The sequence below is a fragment of the Panulirus ornatus genome, chromosome 32, assembly GCF_036320965.1.
Source record: "Panulirus ornatus isolate Po-2019 chromosome 32, ASM3632096v1, whole genome shotgun sequence".
NCBI lineage: Eukaryota > Metazoa > Arthropoda > Malacostraca > Decapoda > Palinuridae > Panulirus > Panulirus ornatus.
The window spans coordinates 26,651,213-26,670,768 of NC_092255.1; the positions used below are offsets into that span (position 1 = coordinate 26,651,213).

The 19,556-nt window shown below is 40.1% G+C and overlaps 3 protein-coding genes across 7 annotated transcripts in view; 1 reads left to right on the forward strand and 2 right to left on the reverse strand.

Moving 5' to 3' along the window:
* The window catches only part of LOC139759216 (late secretory pathway protein AVL9 homolog), a 141,147-nt gene extending 130,837 nt beyond the window's left edge, over positions 1-10,310 (reverse strand). For 2 of the 5 annotated variants that reach the window (XM_071681300.1, XM_071681298.1), the window contains exons 1-4: positions 10,109-10,309; positions 2,118-2,315; positions 1,822-1,914; positions 1,164-1,284 (exon numbers count right to left, since the gene is read on the reverse strand). In XM_071681300.1, the coding sequence (XP_071537401.1) occupies positions 1,164-1,284; positions 1,822-1,914; positions 2,118-2,315; positions 10,109-10,183 (487 nt within the window). In that variant the 5' untranslated portion in view covers positions 10,184-10,309. Of the gene's footprint in view, positions 1-1,163; positions 1,285-1,821; positions 1,915-2,117; positions 2,316-10,108 lie in introns of all 5 variants that reach the window. The other 3 variants (XM_071681301.1, XM_071681297.1, XM_071681299.1) reach the window with 3 other exon arrangements.
* Positions 10,311-10,948: 638 nt separating this feature from the next.
* On the forward strand, positions 10,949-13,242 carry LOC139759350 (uncharacterized). Its single transcript, XM_071681474.1, has 4 exons — positions 10,949-11,106; positions 11,869-12,010; positions 12,510-12,632; positions 12,906-13,242. Exons 1-4 carry the CDS (start codon positions 11,060-11,062, stop codon positions 13,008-13,010), a joined length of 417 nt encoding a protein of 138 aa, XP_071537575.1. The 5' UTR covers positions 10,949-11,059; the 3' UTR covers positions 13,011-13,242.
* Positions 13,243-15,667: 2,425 nt separating this feature from the next.
* Positions 15,668-18,226, reverse strand: LOC139759275 (uncharacterized). Its single transcript, XM_071681420.1, has 5 exons — positions 18,180-18,226; positions 17,236-17,278; positions 16,721-16,987; positions 16,101-16,223; positions 15,668-15,826 (listed from the first exon to the last, which is right to left on the reverse strand). Exons 1-5 carry the CDS (start codon positions 18,224-18,226, stop codon positions 15,722-15,724), a joined length of 585 nt encoding a protein of 194 aa, XP_071537521.1. The 3' UTR covers positions 15,668-15,721.
* Positions 18,227-19,556: the final 1,330 nt, after the last annotated feature.

Here is a 19,556-nt window from a genome sequence, read left to right on the forward strand (position 1 = left end):
GACGGTGACAAAATATAATGATAAGAAAAATGTTTTAGATATCTGGGAGTGGACTCAGCAGCGAAAAGAACCATGGAAGCTAAAGTGAGTAAAAGGGTAGGAGTAGGGGCAAAGGTTCTGGGAGGGATGAGAATGTGTTGAAAGAAAGGATGTTGTTCAGGTCTGGCACTGTGCCTGTCTTATAATCATATTTGGTGGAAGACACGGAAATGTTTACAAATTTTGCCTACAGCAAATCTATCCAGTTTGTATAGACCTTCACTAATATTCTTGTAATAATTCCTTGTGTATCTAATAAGAGAAGATTCAACGATACTTCTTTTGATCAAGGAGTTACAACTAATAAGTGAATTAGTGTTACTCCAGTCAATACAATGGTCATAATTTTTAACATGATTAAACAAAGCATTTGATTCTTGGCCTGATCTTATACTATAACAATGGTGCTTAAGTCTAACATAAAGATCCTGCCCAATGTAAAACATATTACAGCTTTTACAAGGTATTCAAGGGGAGGTTTGGGGTTACCTCTTTAAAATGATTTCTTTGCCAACTTAAGATATTCATCAATGAAAGATCTAGGATACTTTAACTTGGATCCAATAGAATATATCTTCTCAAACTCATCATCAATAAATTCTGGATTGCATATACGTAATGCTGATTGTTTAACTGTCATGATGATTGTTTAACTCTGTCATGTTGAGCTTAGTAGTAATGACTATAAGAACAAACAGTGGTGGGTTTTCTGTATATGCTAGACTTAAACATGTTTCCAACCCTATGGATGATGCAATCCAAAATGGTAACATACAATAATTTTCCACTTTCACAGTAAATATGACAGATTGCATGAAAATTCTCCCTTCCTGTGTTATTGTTTTCTAAACATAGAGACAGAACCATAAGCAAAGCAAGAATTTTTTCCTGAAGGCTGATTTCCTGATGCTACCTGAATAAGGAGGGAAGGAGGACTATGATATTAAGAAAAAACTTATTTCAAGATTATAAGCAAAATATGAAAAATATACCTATGAATACATAAATGTCTAAAATGTACACTGTACACAATCATTGGTATCTCTACATTCTCATCAAAAGTTATCACAAGGTTTAGGTACTGTTACTGCAATCTAAAGTAAATAATCTCAAGAAAACCTTACCATGTGCCAGTTTGTCTCGCCAGTTGGTGGTGTTAAGATCATGGTAAAGTCCTTTTAAATCTTGAACATCTGAGAAGTCTGCTCCCTTGAAATATACTTTGGTTGTCACTTGGAGGCGTTCCTGTTCAGAAAAATTTCTTTCATGCTTAAACACCATGAAATAGTAGTAGTATTAATTACCCAATTACTTCTAATTCCATATATCTCTATTTCACATTGTGTACCCCTTGCCATTATCATTTGGATCTAAACCTCCAAGATCTTAAGCTTGTTCCAAGTCCCCACCCTCATTGTTTTAGCTTTTTACCTTCTTTTCTTACAAGAAATAAATTAGTAAAAGGTCCTCTCTTTCATATGGTTTTAACTCGGAAATAACAGAATGTGAATGATCACCTTTGTCTCAGAAAGCTCTTGTACATGCTGTTCTAATAAAAAGAAATGACTAAAATCCAAAACATTATCATCAACCCTGGTATTCGAAGTAAATAACTGCAAACTATCCTGATTATAATTGTCTAGTATGTTAGACACATTTAATCACAAATTACAAGATTAATATCTGTACTGATATACTTATGCATCATCAAACAACACTATCATTAAAAAGATATTCATACCACACAGGACTTTAAGTCCCCATAAAAATCACAATGCTTACCTGGATATAGCCATAAATTGGAAGTGTGCTCAGCACACACACTGACTTCTGTACAGTATTCCGTGTGATGTCAGCACTTTTATTTGTTACTTTCTGTCAACAAGGACATAATCACATAGAGTAAATACAGAACCTTATAATCCTTTAAATACTGTCTGTAAAAATTCATAGCTGTATTCCAATTCAGACTGAAAAATCTCCTAATGACACATTTCACTCTGCATGATACAAAGCTCTCACAAATATCAACAGAACAGTCAGTCAGTGAAGATAAACATGCACTTATAAAACACTACCTCTGCATCAATCTGTCGATAACATGAAACTCCAAAAACAGTCTGGTCTGTCTTTGTGAGATGGGGTAAATGGAAGAACACAGTGTCAGCCTCATGGTTATGAGCACCATCTGGCAAGCAGAGGGAAGGTAGGTGGCGCCACAGATCAGGAAGTTCACACCCATCGCCACCACTCAATGAAGGGTATGCATATTCCACCTAAGTTAGACAATGTGTCAAACTACTAATAAAAGGAAAATCATAGTAACATTACATAAAAACACAAACAAACTAACACCAATCCACGTACTGATCTACTGACATTCAATGTCCTGTTTGTGACATAAGTATGTATCATACACTGCAAAAATACATAATAAATCTTGGGAGAGAAAATTCATGGTGAAATTTTCAGTCTAATATCTATATGTTTCTTTAAATAGACTGGAATATCAGGAATGCAATATATGAGGTAGGGATTGGATATGAAGGATAAAATATATGGCAGAAATGGTAAATGAGACAAAATAGACGAGCCACAGATGGTAAATGAAAGGTAAAATAAAGGGGGCTAATGTTGGATATTGAAATTTTTTGTTTTTGAAAGAGATGGGTGTCATGGTTTAAAATCTGTTTGAACAGACAAGAACTGAAAACTGTGGCTGAGTCTGGGTATTTGGGAGAAAAGCTAAGTAAGATCAGTTGAGAAAATTGAAGTTGACAGTAAAATTTTACAATGCACTTTAATGTTAAACTGGAAGTGCACTGAATGCAAAGAATTTAAATGGTGAATGTGCAAGAAGCCTGAATGCAAAGAATACTTGTCCCAAATCTGACATATGAATGTGAATGCAAAAAATACTTTTCCCAAATGATGTGAAAGCTATCTAAATCATGGTACTAAATCATGGCTTAAAATACTGGTATATGGGGAGCAGAAATGGGTAACATGTTGTATAACTGAAATTAGAGGAATAGCTAGAGTAAAGGATGACGTCATGAGAAGGATACAAGGTGTGGACTCATAAGAAAGTCATATAGATCAAAGTTTTTTAGGTTAGCATGGTCAATTAGGTATATCATCTTATACTTAGTCGCTGTCTCCCGCGCTAGCAAAGCAGTGCAAGGAAACAGACAAAAGAATGGCCCAACCCACCAACATACATATGTATATACATAAATGACCGCACACGCACATATACATACATATACATTTTAACATATACATACAAAGACATGTACAGATTCATATTTGCTGCCTTCATCCATTCCTGTCGCCATACCATAACACATGAAATAGCATCCCCCCCAACAAGGTAGCACTAAGAAAAGACAACAAAGGCCACATTCATTCACACTCAGTCTCGAGCTGTCATGGTTAATGCAAAAACCACAGCTCCCTTTCCACATCTAGGTCCCACAAAACTTTCCATGGTTTACCCTAAATGCTTCACATGCCCTGGTTCAATCCATTAACAGCACATCCACCCTGGTATACCACATCATTCTAATTCACTCTATTCCCTGCATACCTTTCACCCTCCTTTATGTTCAGTCCCCAATCACTCAAAATCTTTTTCACTCCATCCTTCCATCTCCAATTTGGTCTCCCACTTCTCCTTGTTCCCTTCACCTCTGACACATATATCCTCTTTGTCAATCTTTCCTCACTCATTCTCTCCATGTGACCAAACCATTTCAATACACCCTCTTCTGCTCTCTAAACCACACTCTTTTTATTAACACACATCTCTTGCCCTTTCATTACTTACTTGATCAAACCACCTCACACCACATACTGTCCTCAAACAACTCATTTACAACACATCCACCCTCCTCCACACAACCCTGTCTATAGCCCATGCCTCGCAGCCATATAACATTGTTGGAACCACTATTCCTTCAAACATACCCATTTTTGCTCTTCAAGATAACGTTCTCGACTTCCACACATTCTTCAAGAATCCCAGAACTTTCGTCCCCTCCCCCACCCTGTGACATTTCCGCTTCCATGGTTCCATCCGCTGCTAAATCCACTCCCAGATATCTAAAACACTTCACTTCCTCCAGTTTTTCTCTGTTCAAACTTATCTCCCAATTTACTTGTCCCTCAATCCTACTGAACCTAATAGCCTTGTTCTTATTCACATTTACTCTCAGCTTTCTTCTTTCACACACTTTACCAAACTCAGTCACCAACTTCTGCAGTTTCTCATTCAAATCAGCCACCAGCACTGTATCTTCAATGAACAACAAGTAACTCACTTCCCAAGCCCTCTCATCCACAACAGACTGCATACTTGCCCCTCTCCAAAACTCTAGCATTCACCTCCCTAACAACCCCATCCATAAACAAATTAAACAACAATGGAGACATCATGCACCCTTGCTGTAAACCGACATTCACCGGGAACCAATCATTTTCCTCTCTTCCGACTCATACAAATGCCTTACATCCTCGATAAAAACTTTTCACTGCTTCTAGCAGCTTACCTCCCACACCATATATTCTTAATACCTCCCACAGAGCATTTCTATCAACTCTATCATATGCCTTCTCCAGATCCATAAATGCTACATACAAGTTCATCAGCTTTTCAAAGTATTTCTCACATACATTCTTCAAAGCAAACACCTGATCCACACATCCTCTACCACTTCTGAAACCACACTGCTCTTCCCCAATCTGATGCTCTGTACATGCCTTTACCCTCTCAATCAATACCCTCCCATATAATTTCCCAGGAATACTCAACAAACATATACCTCTGTAATTTGAACACTCACCTTTATCCCCTTTGCCTTTGTACAATGGCAATATGCATGCATTTCGCCAATCCTCAGGCACTTCACCATGAACCATACACACACTGAATATCCTTACCAGCCAGTCAACAACAAAAGTCACCCCCTTTTTTAATAGATTCCACTGCAATACCGTCCAAACCCACTGCCTTGCCAGCTTTCATCTTCTGCAAAGCTTTCACTACCTCTTCTCAGTTTATATCAAACCATCCTCCCTGACCCTTTCACTTCGCACACCACCTCGACCAAAACCCCCTATATCGGCCACTATCATCAAACAAACCTTCAAAATACTCACTACATCTTCTCACTTCACCACTACTTGTTATTACCTCCCCATTGGCCCCCTTCACTGATGTTCTCATTTGTTTTCATATTACGCACTTTATTTACCTCCTTCCAAAACATCTTTTTATCCTCCTAAAATTTAATGATACTCTCTCACCCCAATTCTCATTTGCCCTCTTTTTCACCTCTGGCACCTTTCTCTTGACCTCCTGCCTCTTTCTTTTATACATCTCCCAGTCATTCGCACCACTTTCCTGCAAAAATCGTCCAAACACCTCCCTCTTTTCTCTTACTAACAATCCTACTTCTTCATCCCACTACTCAATATCCTTTCTAATCTGCCCACCTACCATCTTCCTCATGCCACAAGCATCTTTTGCACAAGCCATTACTGCTTCCCTGAATACATCTCATTCCTCCCCCACTCCCCTTACGTCATTTGCTCTCACCTTTTTCCATACTGCATTCAATCTCTCCTGGTGCTACCTCACACAAGTCTCCTTTCCAAGCTCACTTACTCTCACCACTCTCTTCACCCCAACGTTCTCTCTTCTTTTCTGAAAACCTCTAAAAATCTTCACCTTTGCCTCCACAAGATAATGATCTGACATTCCTCCAGTTGCCCCTCTCAGCACATTAACATCCAAAAGTCTCTCTTTCGCGGGCCTATCACAACACGTAATCCAATAACGCTCTCTGGCCATCTCTCCTACTTATATACATATGCTTATGCATCTCTCTTTTTAAACCAGGTACTCCCAATTATCAGACCTCTTTCAGCACACAAATCTACAAGCTCTTCACCATTTCCATTTACAACACTGAACATCCCATATACACCATTTATACCCTCAACTGCCACATTACTCACCTTTGCATTCAAATCACCTATCACTATAACCCGGTCTTGTGCTTCATAGCTGCTAACACACTCACTCAGCTACTCCCAAAACACTTGCCTCACATGATCTTTCTTCTCATGACCAGGTGCAAAGGCACCAATAATCACCCATTTCTCTCCATCCACTTTCAGTTTTACCCATATCAATCTAGAGTTTACTTTCTTACACTCTATCACATACTCCCACAATTACTGCTTCAGAAGTGCTACTCCTTCCTATGCCCTTGTCCTCTCACCAAACCCTGACTTTACTCACAAGACATTCCTCAACCATTCTTCCCCTTTACCCTTGAGCTTTGTTTCACCCAGAGCCAAAACATCCAGGTTCCTTTCCTTAAACATACTACCTATCTCTCCTTTTTTCTCATCTTGGTTACATACACATATTTAGACATTTAGCAATTAAGTATAATATAAAAATAAATAAATAAGTAAAACTGTTTAGCCTTTTTCCATACAAGCAGCCCCAAAATACTTATGTCTTAACTGCAATGTAGCTTAAACCTCATGTGAATGAGCTTGGTGAGATAAGCAGGTATAACACCATAATTTGTCCTGCAGTCACCTATGCCCACTCTCAGTGTACAACTTTAACAGCTTTTCACACCATTTCACATAATAATCATATTTTTGTTTACATTAACTATCAATTTTCTTCTTTCAAACAACCTCTAAAACTCAGAAACCAGCTCCTGAAGTTTCCTACTTGAATCTGCAATGAGAGCAGTTTCATCAGCAAGCAGGAAATGACTTACCTCCCGGACCCAGAAGATTGAACAACTCCCCCTTTCTCCAAGACCCTCATATTCACAACCATCATCATCCCAACAATAAACCAGTCAAACAGCCCTGGTGACAACACACACCACTGCTGCTGACATATTTTCACCTGGAACCATTCAACCTCCTCTTCTTCTCCTACTTGCACACATGCCTTACTCTCGTGATAAAACTTCCTCTGCTTCAAGCAGCTTTCCTCCCATATAGTATATTAACAACAACTTCCACAAAGCATCTCTATCAACTCTATCATATGCTTTCTCTAGATCTTTCACTTTTTATAAGTATTTCTCACATAAATTCTTCTAAGCAAACAGCTGATTCATGCATCCTCCACCACTGCTGAAGCCATGTTGTTCCTACCCAAACTGATGCTCTGTGCATGCCACCACCCTATCAGTCATCACTCACCCATACAACTTACAGACATATTCAACAAAATTACACCCATTCCTTTGTTTTGAGCATTCACTCTCAACCCCTAAGCCTTTATACGATGGCACTATACAAAGCTTCTTTCCATCAATCCTCAGGTACCTTACCTTGAGCCATATATACAGTCAGTATCCTAACTACCTAATCAACAACACTGTCACCTTCTTCAGAAATTCAACAGCAATCCCATCCACTCTAGCCCTTTCACCAAATGTTATCTTAGGCAAGGCATACACTGCCCCCTGACTGAACCACTTGCCATGGCACTCTTGCTTCACATATCTCCACTTCCTTAACACTTCCTCATCTGCTCCCTTCACCAATGCTCCCATTCATTCTCTTGTTCTTGTCACACTATTCACCTCCTTACAAAACATTTTCTTATTCTTCTTGAAGTTTGCTCATATCTATTCATTATTAATAATTACCCAAGAACCAATTACTGTGCATGAGTCCTAATGTTACCCAGGATGCTTCTAAAGGCTCCTGCAGCTCAAAGTTATGCTACTTCCAGCAGCAGGTAAATGGACACTCCTTTGCAGAGAAAATGTTCAAGAGTGGGAGCGAAGGAAAGCAAAAAGAAAAAAATTACAGATGATCATTGCACCATTCTTATAAAAGAAATTAATTAAAGTAACAAGAAAATCCAAGAATCTAATTCAATACTTCATATTTGTTTTCGTGAAGGATCAATGTAACAGAGGTTTTATAACCATCATTTCACTGTGTGAATGCGAGAATTCTAAGTTATTCAGCCAAACAGAAAACACTACTACGCCATAATATGTTACCATGATACACTTGACAATTAACAATGTGGAATCAAGATTTTTTTTTTTTTATGTTCTATCAGAGGCTGGAATTAACAATCACAAAACCCCAATAACCTAATGCACAACTGGACTGACAAACCATAGAATTAATTCAGTTTATCCTAACCTTAATAGCAACAGGCCCACAAGCCAAAAGTGAGTGTTTCATTCTGTAACATTACATGGACCTATTTCCCACTAATGCTTCATTTAAGTGCTGGAGGAGGTAATGTTACCAATGTTTAGAAAAGAAATTCTGATTCCCAAGACTTGCTCATTGATTTATGCAAGAGAGATAAATCTTTAAACTGATTTACTGTGCTCATAGAAAAAGTTTCACTCCAAATACTCTGACATAACATACTTGTTTTAATCAGCAGTCCTAAGTGCTGGACATAATTCAAATTGATACTACCTTAATACATTCAGAAGCATTATAGTTCTTGTCAGTGCATTTCACAAATACTGAGCCAAACCATCATAATCATAAGAGATGTCTCTGGCTTCACCTAGTCCCTTCCTTAAACAAAACAAAATACATCAAAGTTGTCTTCTGCTTTATCACAGATTTGTTGATGATGTCTAACAAAAAAGACTGGTAATTTCTAACAATAGTATATATTTTGTGCATTTACATAAATTATCTACTTATTATAGTTGTTTTGATGCATGAGGAGTTAGTTTTCAATTTTCCTTGTTGAGAGCCTAAAGTTAATTTGCAAATCATGGCAATATCAAGATTATCTTTATGTGTATACAGTATCTACCATCCCTACCAAAATTTACTCTATAGGGTAACTCAGCAAACAGTTAATTCTATAAATAAATTACCTATAAACAAATTCTCCATATCCTCACCACTAGATGGAAGTTGCAGAGATAAAACAAAATAAACATAAGCATGAACTAACCTACACTAGCATCTCCAGAGTAACAACTTTTGACAGTATTAGTTTTAGCTCTATTGTATTTCATACAGTTAAACTATCACAGTGAAGCTACCAGTTCACCAAAATAGTAAAAAACGGCTATACCACAGAGGAGTGGATAACATTTTCCAAGTCTGCTATTATATAAAATCTACAATCTTCTCAAGCAATTCACCCACTGAATCATCTAAAAATACACTAAAGGTTGCCTTGACTGAGGATCTGTTTGGTTAAAACCCTGTAAGCATATCAGAATACACTCTATATTGTATTTGGGATGATCAATGTTAATCTATTCCAGCTTACCCCAAAATATATTAGCTTCAAAACCGAACCCACATTTAATAGGCAAGTAATAATGCGTGACATATTGCATTCAAGTTGCCATTCCCATGAATAATAAAGCACAGCTTCATTTGGTTCATAACAAAAATAATCATAAGGAAACATTAATTCCTTGAACAGCAGAACTGCTGTACATTAGGTAGTATGTGGACTCAAACCCCTAGTTTCAATATCAGTTCTCTACCACCCTCCTAACATATCACCAACTTACTGAGTACTTCTTTTTGGTTAAAATGCAGCATGGCAACATGGTATGATCCCTTAAATATGAGAAGGTGTCATAAAAACCAAAAAAAAAAAAAATGTATTAGTAACAAAGCAATGAAAACGATGTAGTGAATGCTCTCGCAAAGAAACTTAATAATTATGTTTCTGGTAATCATAACAAACCAATGAATGTTTTATTAAAGGATTAATTATCAAAAGATTAATGTCCTATTACATAAATTGCTTTTCCTAATTTTCGCTGCGTTGTATAAATGCCACCAAACGTTTACAATTCATCTGTCGCCATTAACAGCTGGATATAAATACTACATTTCCTTTTAACTCCATGAATATAACCTACACCTATAAAGCCATGAATGTATTCCAACTCAAAATTCATAACACACGAAGGAAGAATGGGAAAATATTAGTTCATATGTCAAGAGACTTGAGAGTTATTACCATACATTTTTTTTTAACACAAAAGGCAAGTACATATATTGATTTTACCTGCATTCCTTTCTTATGGTGAAATCCAACGACAATGACATGCAAAGCTACTGGATCTTTATCTTTTTCTTCCATTTTGCATGAAATTCCACCTCCTTTAGGGGAAGATATCACTTTACAGTCTACAATATCTCATGACAATGGTAGTGTTTACATCAGCAACTGGAACGCTTACGGACCGGTGCCGCCCCTCACACCCGCCAGACAATTGAGGAATTTTTCTGTACCCATGATTTAACTTCATAAATGTCACAACTATATAAAATAACCACTCATGCACATGTTTTTGATAGTTACGTCAGTTTAAATGCATTTGTTTGTCCGAAATATAACAACGTATCTTCTTTATCGCATATCAGTATATTAAAAAAAAAAATTCCATGCCCTTAACTCACAATAGATCAAGTAAAAGTTCAAATTGTGTTAATTGTTAAGTTGTTTGCATTTGTATTTCACTTCAGCTACATTTCTATGGTACACATAACTACATCCAGCGAAGCACAGTTACCTTGTATGGATAAGTTATCTGTATGATGTTAATTGATAATGTAGTATACTTGTGTGATGATGAATTAGAGGGTAACCTGACTTATCGATGTTAAATAAGTGTAGCCTACTTGTGTGATGTTGAATAATAGTGTTGCCTGCCTGTTTGATGTTGAATATTGGATATTGAATAATAGTATAGCTTTTCTGTATAATGTTGAATAACAGGGTACCCTAACTGTGTTTCTGAATAACAGTCTCCTACCTGAGTGTTGTTGAATAACAGTGTAGTCTACCTATGTGATGCCGAATGAGCGAGGGAAAGGGGTCAAGACACATGTGTTGGTTCACATGCCGGAGTGACGGTGTCGTTATGGAAGAGATTCATGTACGGGGGGTTGTTACACAGGTATATTAAGAGTGCGGCAGAGATCTTCACCCTCCATACCTGGCTTGCCTACCGCCATGAAGATCGCAGCTCTTATCCTGGCTTCCGTCGCCGTCCTGGCAAGGTATGTATATGGACCTACCTTGCTAGTCAGTGTCATCTCTAGTTCGCTACTGGCGAGAAGCTTCCTTCTTATGAATTGGTGTTATGTTATATCCCTAAGATATACGGGTAGTTTTAAACTAGTTCATGATGATATGTATGTATATATGTACTTATATATGGATGGTTGGACCGATGTATGTAAACGTTTGTATACAAGTACATTTGTTGTTAGTATAAATGTGTTTGTCTTAAAGTGTGTACATATACTATGGTGTGTGTATATCTATGCCTGTGTCTGTATGTCAGTGCATGTGTATCTGTGTAAACATGAGGATGGATAACAGAGTTGCTACTTCTAGATGCTGCAGCCATTTAGTAATTCACCAGTTGCAAGTATTTTCAGTATATATTGTGCAGAGGTAACCGAATCATTATCCATTTGATGTAGGTGTGTAAAGGTAACATGGGGTAACTACACCATCATTCACCTGGTTTGGGTGACTGGAGGTAACAGTAAAATAACTAGATCATCATTCACGTTGTGTGGATGACTGTATCACTGGTGTAAATAGAACATCATTCCTCAAGATGCAAGGAACAGTAGTGAAATTTCAATGCAATTTTAATATCTTACCGGTACATGTATCACCCAGTTGAATTTTTTTTTGTTTCCTCAGTTTATAAAGATGACATTACGTAATGAGATAGTGTATTAAGCCTCCAGCGGCTGTCGTGCCCGTGGCCACGTCCGCGCCTCACTGTGTCACCTTCTGTTCCACAGGGCACAGACGGACGGACCAGAATGCAAGTGTGGAATGTTCCTCACCTACTGGCACGACGAGATCCTCGTCCACACTCTGCCACCCTTCGACATCGACGACTGTAAGGACTTCGAGCAGTGCAAGCAGAGATGTGCTGAAGAGGTACAGTCTCAGAATATACCTTACATACAGGATTCTGTACCTCTCTCTCAGTCAGCCAATGAGTCGTCACTCAGGGTCCTTCCCGTCTGACTTGGTTCTTTCACCAGGCAGAAAGGAATAAAGTTAAGAGTTTTACATTCATTCTGTTCATAAGGTAATTTGGCTAATGTTCATACCACCTGCTAGATTACGGAGAGCACTCATTCACTGATTTACGCTCACAGAAGAACCTCTTCCACTTGCGGCTGCCAGGAACGCCACCCTAAGGACAATCACTTACACACCACTCATGACAAAATCTGAACATCATTTTCATTAACTAAAGCTTTAGCAGCATCTTATAGAACGTAGATTATATACTATACGTTTCTCCATCAGACCTGAGATACAATTATTGTATTGTCACTAATCTCTCAGGTAAAGTAACCGAGAGTTAGAAGCAAGTGTTATATATATATGAAGCAGGTTAAGAGTTAAATGTTGTCCCCCAAACCTACAGTTTGATCAGCTGACTGGAGGCGGCGACTTGGACTTCCAGCTTGAGGGAGGGTACACCGTCGGCCAGGAGCTATGCCTCACCGTGCTCACCACTCAAGACATTTCTGAAATCAACTATGAAACTGTAAGTTCTGCCCTGTGAGCCGTCTCCATCACATGAGTCTTGATAGTGACCAAACCATGGTGGTCCAAGCTGAAAACCATGCTTATCTATCAATTTTAATTGTCATTATCATTCATGTTTCATCTGTTACTGTTTCATTGTGCTGGACTTAACATAGAGATGTACAGTTATAACAGTACAAGACAAGGTACAGTGCAACACAGAGGACTATATATTTGGTGTAATTGTGGGTGAGTATCCTGAGGCGTTAGTTTGACTCCCTCCATCCGGCAGGTGTACGGATACGCGAGACAGTGTAATGGGCCCTGGGACTACACGGGAGTGAAGACTTTCAACCAGCTGTGCTGTGTCGATGGCCGCTATGTCCACTGCACGTAGTGCTTCAGCCCTTACCCACTCGGCCTTCACCTGGAACATGCTGGTGCAGCTTTAATTTGCCCCTATCAGGACCTTACCCGCCCCTGGCCAACCCTCACCCGGGTACTGGATGGTTTTGACCTGACTCATCCTTTCCTTCAGGTGGACCTCGCTCGCCCTTGACCCACCTTCCCTTTGCCCTTGCACCAGACTTCTCTGCTTTACTCAGAGCTTCAATAAAGAATAATCCTAACATTTCTGTTTTAAATTTCAACATTCATAATGTTTTATGCAACTAGGACAGTTGACGCTTCCTAAACAAAAGCTTGGTATCATGAGTTTATTGATGGTGTCCGTGGCTGCACTGGTGACGGTGAAGGACCATAGCTGTCATGATGACGCCACTGACCTCTAGGGGCCACGAAGGCACCAATGACCTCTGTCATGACGTCGCCACTGACTAGCCAGAGGGGCACCAGTGACCCCTGCCAGGACAATATGATCGGCCTCTTAACCCTGTGAGACACACGTCACCAGGAACATCTTTATCAACACCAACAGAAGCATGTTTTTATCTTTTGCACTTGAAGCGCTGGATCCCATACTCTCACCTACAGTCTTGTTATAACATATCACACACACGTGTGTGTGTGTGCGCGCGGGCCTCCATGGTGCAGTGCGGTGATTAGTGTTAATGACCATGAGTCATCGAGGATCAGTCCGGGGTTGATTTTGCATGGGTTCGAATCCTGAGAGCAGCGGTCGGCCCACACCTAACAGCTCATCCTTACCTCGAGGTTGTTCGGTGAATGATTACCCAGCTTGCGCGTGTGTGTGTATACACCGAGTAAAGATATTGTACATATATACAATGTTAAGAGGAGTAACAAGAGTGTGACACCCTCTCCCCGCAACACACAAATATTACAAACACAGACAGACAGCGTCACAATATAGAAGACAAAGTAAACGGGAAGTAGCAGTTACCACCGCGTTGACTCTATGTATTGTAGATCGTCTACTCCTACCTGGCTGGGGAGGTTGGTCGGCTGCTCTTCTCAGGCTGACCTTGGCTTGCCGCCACCACAGATGCTCCTTCCTTTGAACGTTACAGTCTTCAGTTGTGGCTGAAAGTAACAATCTAGGCTAGGCTCTACATGAATCACAAAAAGTATTAAAGACTTACAAAAGCAAGGAAAGAAGAATAAAGAAGACTGAGAGTTTTCGAGGAAGTGTTAGACCAGCCTTGTAAAAAGGGTCAGGTGGTAGTTGTTTGAAAAGACAAGGTGGTAAAGCGTCCCAAAGTTTAGCGGTGGAGGGAAAGAAACAGACATGAAAACAACCCATCGAGTTGCCGATGAATCACGTGACGCATGTGGCTAGTTGGTAGTACGTGATATAATTAATAGCGGGGAGCATACAAGCAGCCAGTTCTCTGGAACAGTGACCAAAGTAACAGTTAAAGAAGAGGAAAGAGAACCAACGCTGCAGCGTAGGATAAATGAGTCACGTTTTGAGGTCATACTGAGAGAGCTGAGAACTCTGGCTGGCTTGTATTAGACTCCCATTCAAATTAGCTGAGATAAAACTTTCCCAGTACTCTATATTCTATACATGGACCACATGCATAGTGAACGTGTGTGTGGTCTTACAATTATCTTTAACACCCAAAGACAGTTGGTGGATGTAACTTAAGTTGGCGGACTTATGACCCTGGCAGTTAATAGACCTTAAGCCTAAACAACCAACCAACCAGGACTAATCAATGAAAAAGATGTGAATGCAAATCATTTCTGTATAGTCGGAGTAACTGTTCAGAAAACAGGACTCCAAGTTTCTGCAAGTCAGACTTAGGTAAGGGTGTAACGTAAAGGATAGATAAGATGCGACAGTGATATGTTGTGTTGAGTGGTAAACTTGCAGACCCATCATGAAAGATGATAAAGTCCTGAGGGGGTTTAGAAGAAAAGTGGGATGAAATTGGATTTAGTCTCGTTAAACTTAATATGGATGAGGGTTACCGTGGGAAATCCTGTACAGAAATTAATTTCTAGGATGAATTGTGACGAGTTGAGATGTAACTCGAGTACGAGACGGAGCAGGTTTCCCAGAAATGGAGGAATGTTTTATTCTGTCATCAGCGTATGAGTACATACAGTAAACATTTCAATGAATTAAATCGTTAATGAAGTGAGAAGGACTGAAGGAGACAAGACAGAACCCTGAGGGACATCGCTGTTGATGGTGAGAGGAGTGTACAATACATCAACATTTATGGAAACAGATCGGTCAGAGAGGCAGCTAAGATTGAGTAAACTATGGGAGGTCTCCACTCCATTTTTCCACATAAATTCAAAGTTTCTTCTGTAGTTCACATCCTATAATAAACTTTAATCTTAAGAATAAGTAGATGCTTTCAGTCTCAGTAGTGTAATGGGATTTGTGCATCAACGTAGAACCCGAAGGTAATAAGATAAAACGTTAAGATGATTCTTCATTGAAGCTCTGCTGTTTTGCAGCTGAGAGGTTTGGTGTGAGGGTTAGTTGAAGGTGGGTAAAGGATGGGTGTGGGTCAGCTGAATACCTAAGGGATATGGATTCGGACTGGGATGAATGAGATCTGAGTGGGGAAGAGTGAGAGGTGGGCTAGGAACAGAAAGGTCATGTTAAGGACAAATTAAGGCCGTACGAGCATGGCCCGAGTGAAGGCCGAGTGGGTAAGGGCTGAAGCACTACGTGCAGTGGACATAGCGGCCATCGACACAGCACAGCTGGTTGAAAGTCTTCACTCCCGTGTAGTCCCAGGGCCCATTACACTGTCTCGCGTATCCGTACACCTGCCGGATGGAGGGAGTCAAACTAACGCCTCAGGATACTCACCCACAATTACACCAAATATATAGTCCTCTGTGTTGCACTGTACCTTGTCTTGTACTGTTATAACTGTACATCTCTATGTTAAGTCCAGACACAATGAAACAGTAACAGATGAAACATGAATGATAATGACAATCAAAATTGATAGATAAGCATGGTTTTCAGCTTGGACCACCATGGTTTGGTCACTATCAAGACTCATGTGATGGAGACGGCTCACAGGGCAGAACTTACAGTTTCATAGTTGATTTCAGAAATGTCTTGAGTGGTGAGCACGGTGAGGCATAGCTCCTGGCCGACGGTGTACCCTCCCTCAAGCTGGAAGTCCAAGTCGCCGCCTCCAGTCAGCTGATCAAACTGTAGGTTTGGGGGACAACATTTAACTCTTAACCTGCTTCATATATATAACACTTGCTTCTAACTCTCGGTTACTTTACCTGAGAGATTAGTGACAATACAATAATTGTATTTCAGGTCTGATGGAGAAACGTATAGTATATAATCTACGTTCTATAAGATGCTGCTAAAGCTTTAGTTAATGAAAATGATGTTCAGATTTTGTCATGAGTGGTGTGTAAGTGATTGTCCTTAGGGTGGCGTTCCTGGCAGCCGCAAGTGGAAGAGGTTCTTCTGTGAGCGTAAATCAGTGAATGAGTGCTCTCCGTAATCTAGCAGGTGGTATGAACATTAGCCAAATTACCTTATGAACAGAATGAATGTAAAACTCTTAACTTTATTCCTTTCTGCCTGGTGAAAGAACCAAGTCAGACGGGAAGGACCCTGAGTGACGACTCATTGGCTGACTGAGAGAGAGGTACAGAATCCTGTATGTAAGGTATATTCTGAGACTGTACCTCTTCAGCACATCTCTGCTTGCACTGCTCGAAGTCCTTACAGTCGTCGATGTCGAAGGGTGGCAGAGTGTGGACGAGGATCTCGTCGTGCCAGTAGGTGAGGAACATTCCACACTTGCATTCTGGTCCGTCCGTCTGTGCCCTGTGGAACAGAAGGTGACACAGTGAGGCGCGGACGTGGCCACGGGCACAGCTGCTGGAGGCTGAACTCACTAAGCCGCAGCAGACGATATGCTGACAAACCCCTTGGGGAAAGTCTCCATCTTCCTGATTTCAGTTGATCACCAAACATCACCAAATATATCTTTTGACAATATGTTTGGCATCAAAACATAATTCTTCAGTCTACTGTCAACAGCCATATCATCCAAAAGTTCTTGAAGCCTCGAGGACTGTGAGATAGTGGATATCTGTAGAGGGTATTAGTGCGCGCACACACACACACACACACACACACACACATAGCTCTCAAGCATATGGATAAGGAAATATTCAGCAGGCTGTTCATATCCCACATAAGAGCAAAGTAAAATATGCTTCTCAGGTTTGTCACTGTACCTAAGGAAGCACAAAAGAGTTACGAGAGGTCCAGAGAAAGGAAACAAGGATAATATGTGTTTGAAGTATGAGCTGAGTTTCAGAGAACGGGGTCTTAACTTTGCCTATCATGAAAGAGAAAGAGTGAGGGTGATATAACTACAACGCTTACGTTTTTAAATCAGATGTATTCAGTGAACAGTTCTTTGGAAGATGTATATGGATAGAATAAGCAAAGAACATAACATGAAATTGAGGAAGATACCTGTTAAAATATGTAAAGAAGTACTTCTGTGGTATATGACTGGTGGACGAATAGGATAAACTTTATGAAGACATAATAAATGCCAAGAGCATACAGAAATTTAAAAGGTTTTATGATATTAAGGAATGTTCAAGAGGTGGGGCCCTGAGTGGGACACTCCCTCCCGTACAGTATGAAGAGGTAACTATACCTGCCTTTATGCTCGTGGACCATAGATGGTAATTTTACTAACTGCACTCAGTGAGCGTTCAGACGGCCCTTGACAAACCCCTGGTAAAGTTAAAGCTTTATCTAATGAGGAAAACGTTCCCACAGAATGTAAGAGAGAATGACGGAGAACTACTCCTGAACTACGGACCTATGTAATATTGCTGACAATCTGCAAGTTACCAGAAAGAAGAATGAGAAAATGAAAGATATGAAAAGCCTTTTTGAGAGCGTCTAATGGATGTTTAGTTCTCTCCCGGAATGTGTAAATGTGTAAATACAAATCGCATCCATTATATACCCCTATTGTAACACTGTTCGTTGTTGTGTTTAATATCCTTGAGTTTGTTCAGCCTCCGGCTGCCGTTGAGTCAACAAAACAATAATCATCAGTAATACACACCCTCAAGTTGGCTCCTACTGAGGTACCCGACGCTCTGAACCACCTACCGGACCAGGACGACAACGGCATCTAGGATGACAGCTACGTTCTTCATGCTTGTGGAATGTGTCGGGGGACCGAGACCTGCCTCCTCAGCCCTATCATATACCTGAGTCTCCGCCTCGACGCTGCCTTCATTCGAGCCTGTGAACTGACACGTGTGTTGTGTCAGGTACGTGCCTCGCCCCTCCTCACTTGTTATTCAACCACATAAAGTACTCTGTTATTCGATGTCGCACACGGCACATCGTTGCACACGGTTCTTCGTTTATCATCACAAAGATAAGCTGTTATTCAACACACACACACACACACACACAAACGGTAAGTTCTCATATCACTTTTGATCCTGGTAAATCTGACAGAAATGTCTGTCCCCAAATCGCTAGTCTATGAATGTGGAACATGAGTTACAATAAGAAAAAAAGATATATAAGAAAACCTTGGATGAAGTCGTGTTAGTGTGGCCCCTCTGTCTCGTGTGCTGAACCTTCATCAGCTGCAAACACCCAGGTTCTGGCTTCAACAGAGAACAGCTAGCCTAATGTAAACCCTCTGGCTCAGAGCAGCCTGAAGTCCACCTCCCTGGCTCAGACCAGCCTGAAGTCCCCCTCCTTGGGTCAAACTAGCCTGAAGTCCACCTCCCTGCCACAGAGCGGCCTAAAGTTTTCCTCCCTGGCTCAGACTAGTGTAGTAGTGTCCGCGAGACAGACACTCCTGAGGCAAGTTACTCATATGACTGTATGTACGTACAGGAGAGTTACTGTCTGAGTCCTGGTGCGAGGTTCTCTCAACAGACCTTCAGGGGAACTATTACATAATCTCTAAGATAGGTTCTCTCACTAGCCCCTCACTGTTGATCAAGCTGCCACATAACATTTCCTGTAGGAACTAAAGTTGTCCTTGATGTCCTTTGGTATCCATCTGTGCTCATGGAAGCATCTTGGGAACATTCCAAATGTCAAAACAAAGAATGTTACAATAATCTGCAGTTTATATAAACGTTCTCATCAACATCTCCAACCAAGAGCTTCAGGTACAGTTATGAAATATGCACTACCAAATGCAAGAGGATGATGTAAACATTGTTGAAATCATATGACTCATAATTTGCTCGAGTTTCCCTCACACTTAGGATCATCGTTCCATGTAATTTCGCTTTACTCTACATATCCAGGTTTCTGGTCATCATCTTACTGACGCATGAGATACATTTATCATGTCTTGTCTCCACAGCAAAAACAGTTCTCTTGTAAATACTTCCCACTACTATTATTACTACTATTACTACTACTGCTACTACTCCTACTACTCCTACTATTACTACTATTACTACTACTACTACTCCTACTATTACTACTACTACTACTACTACTACTACTACT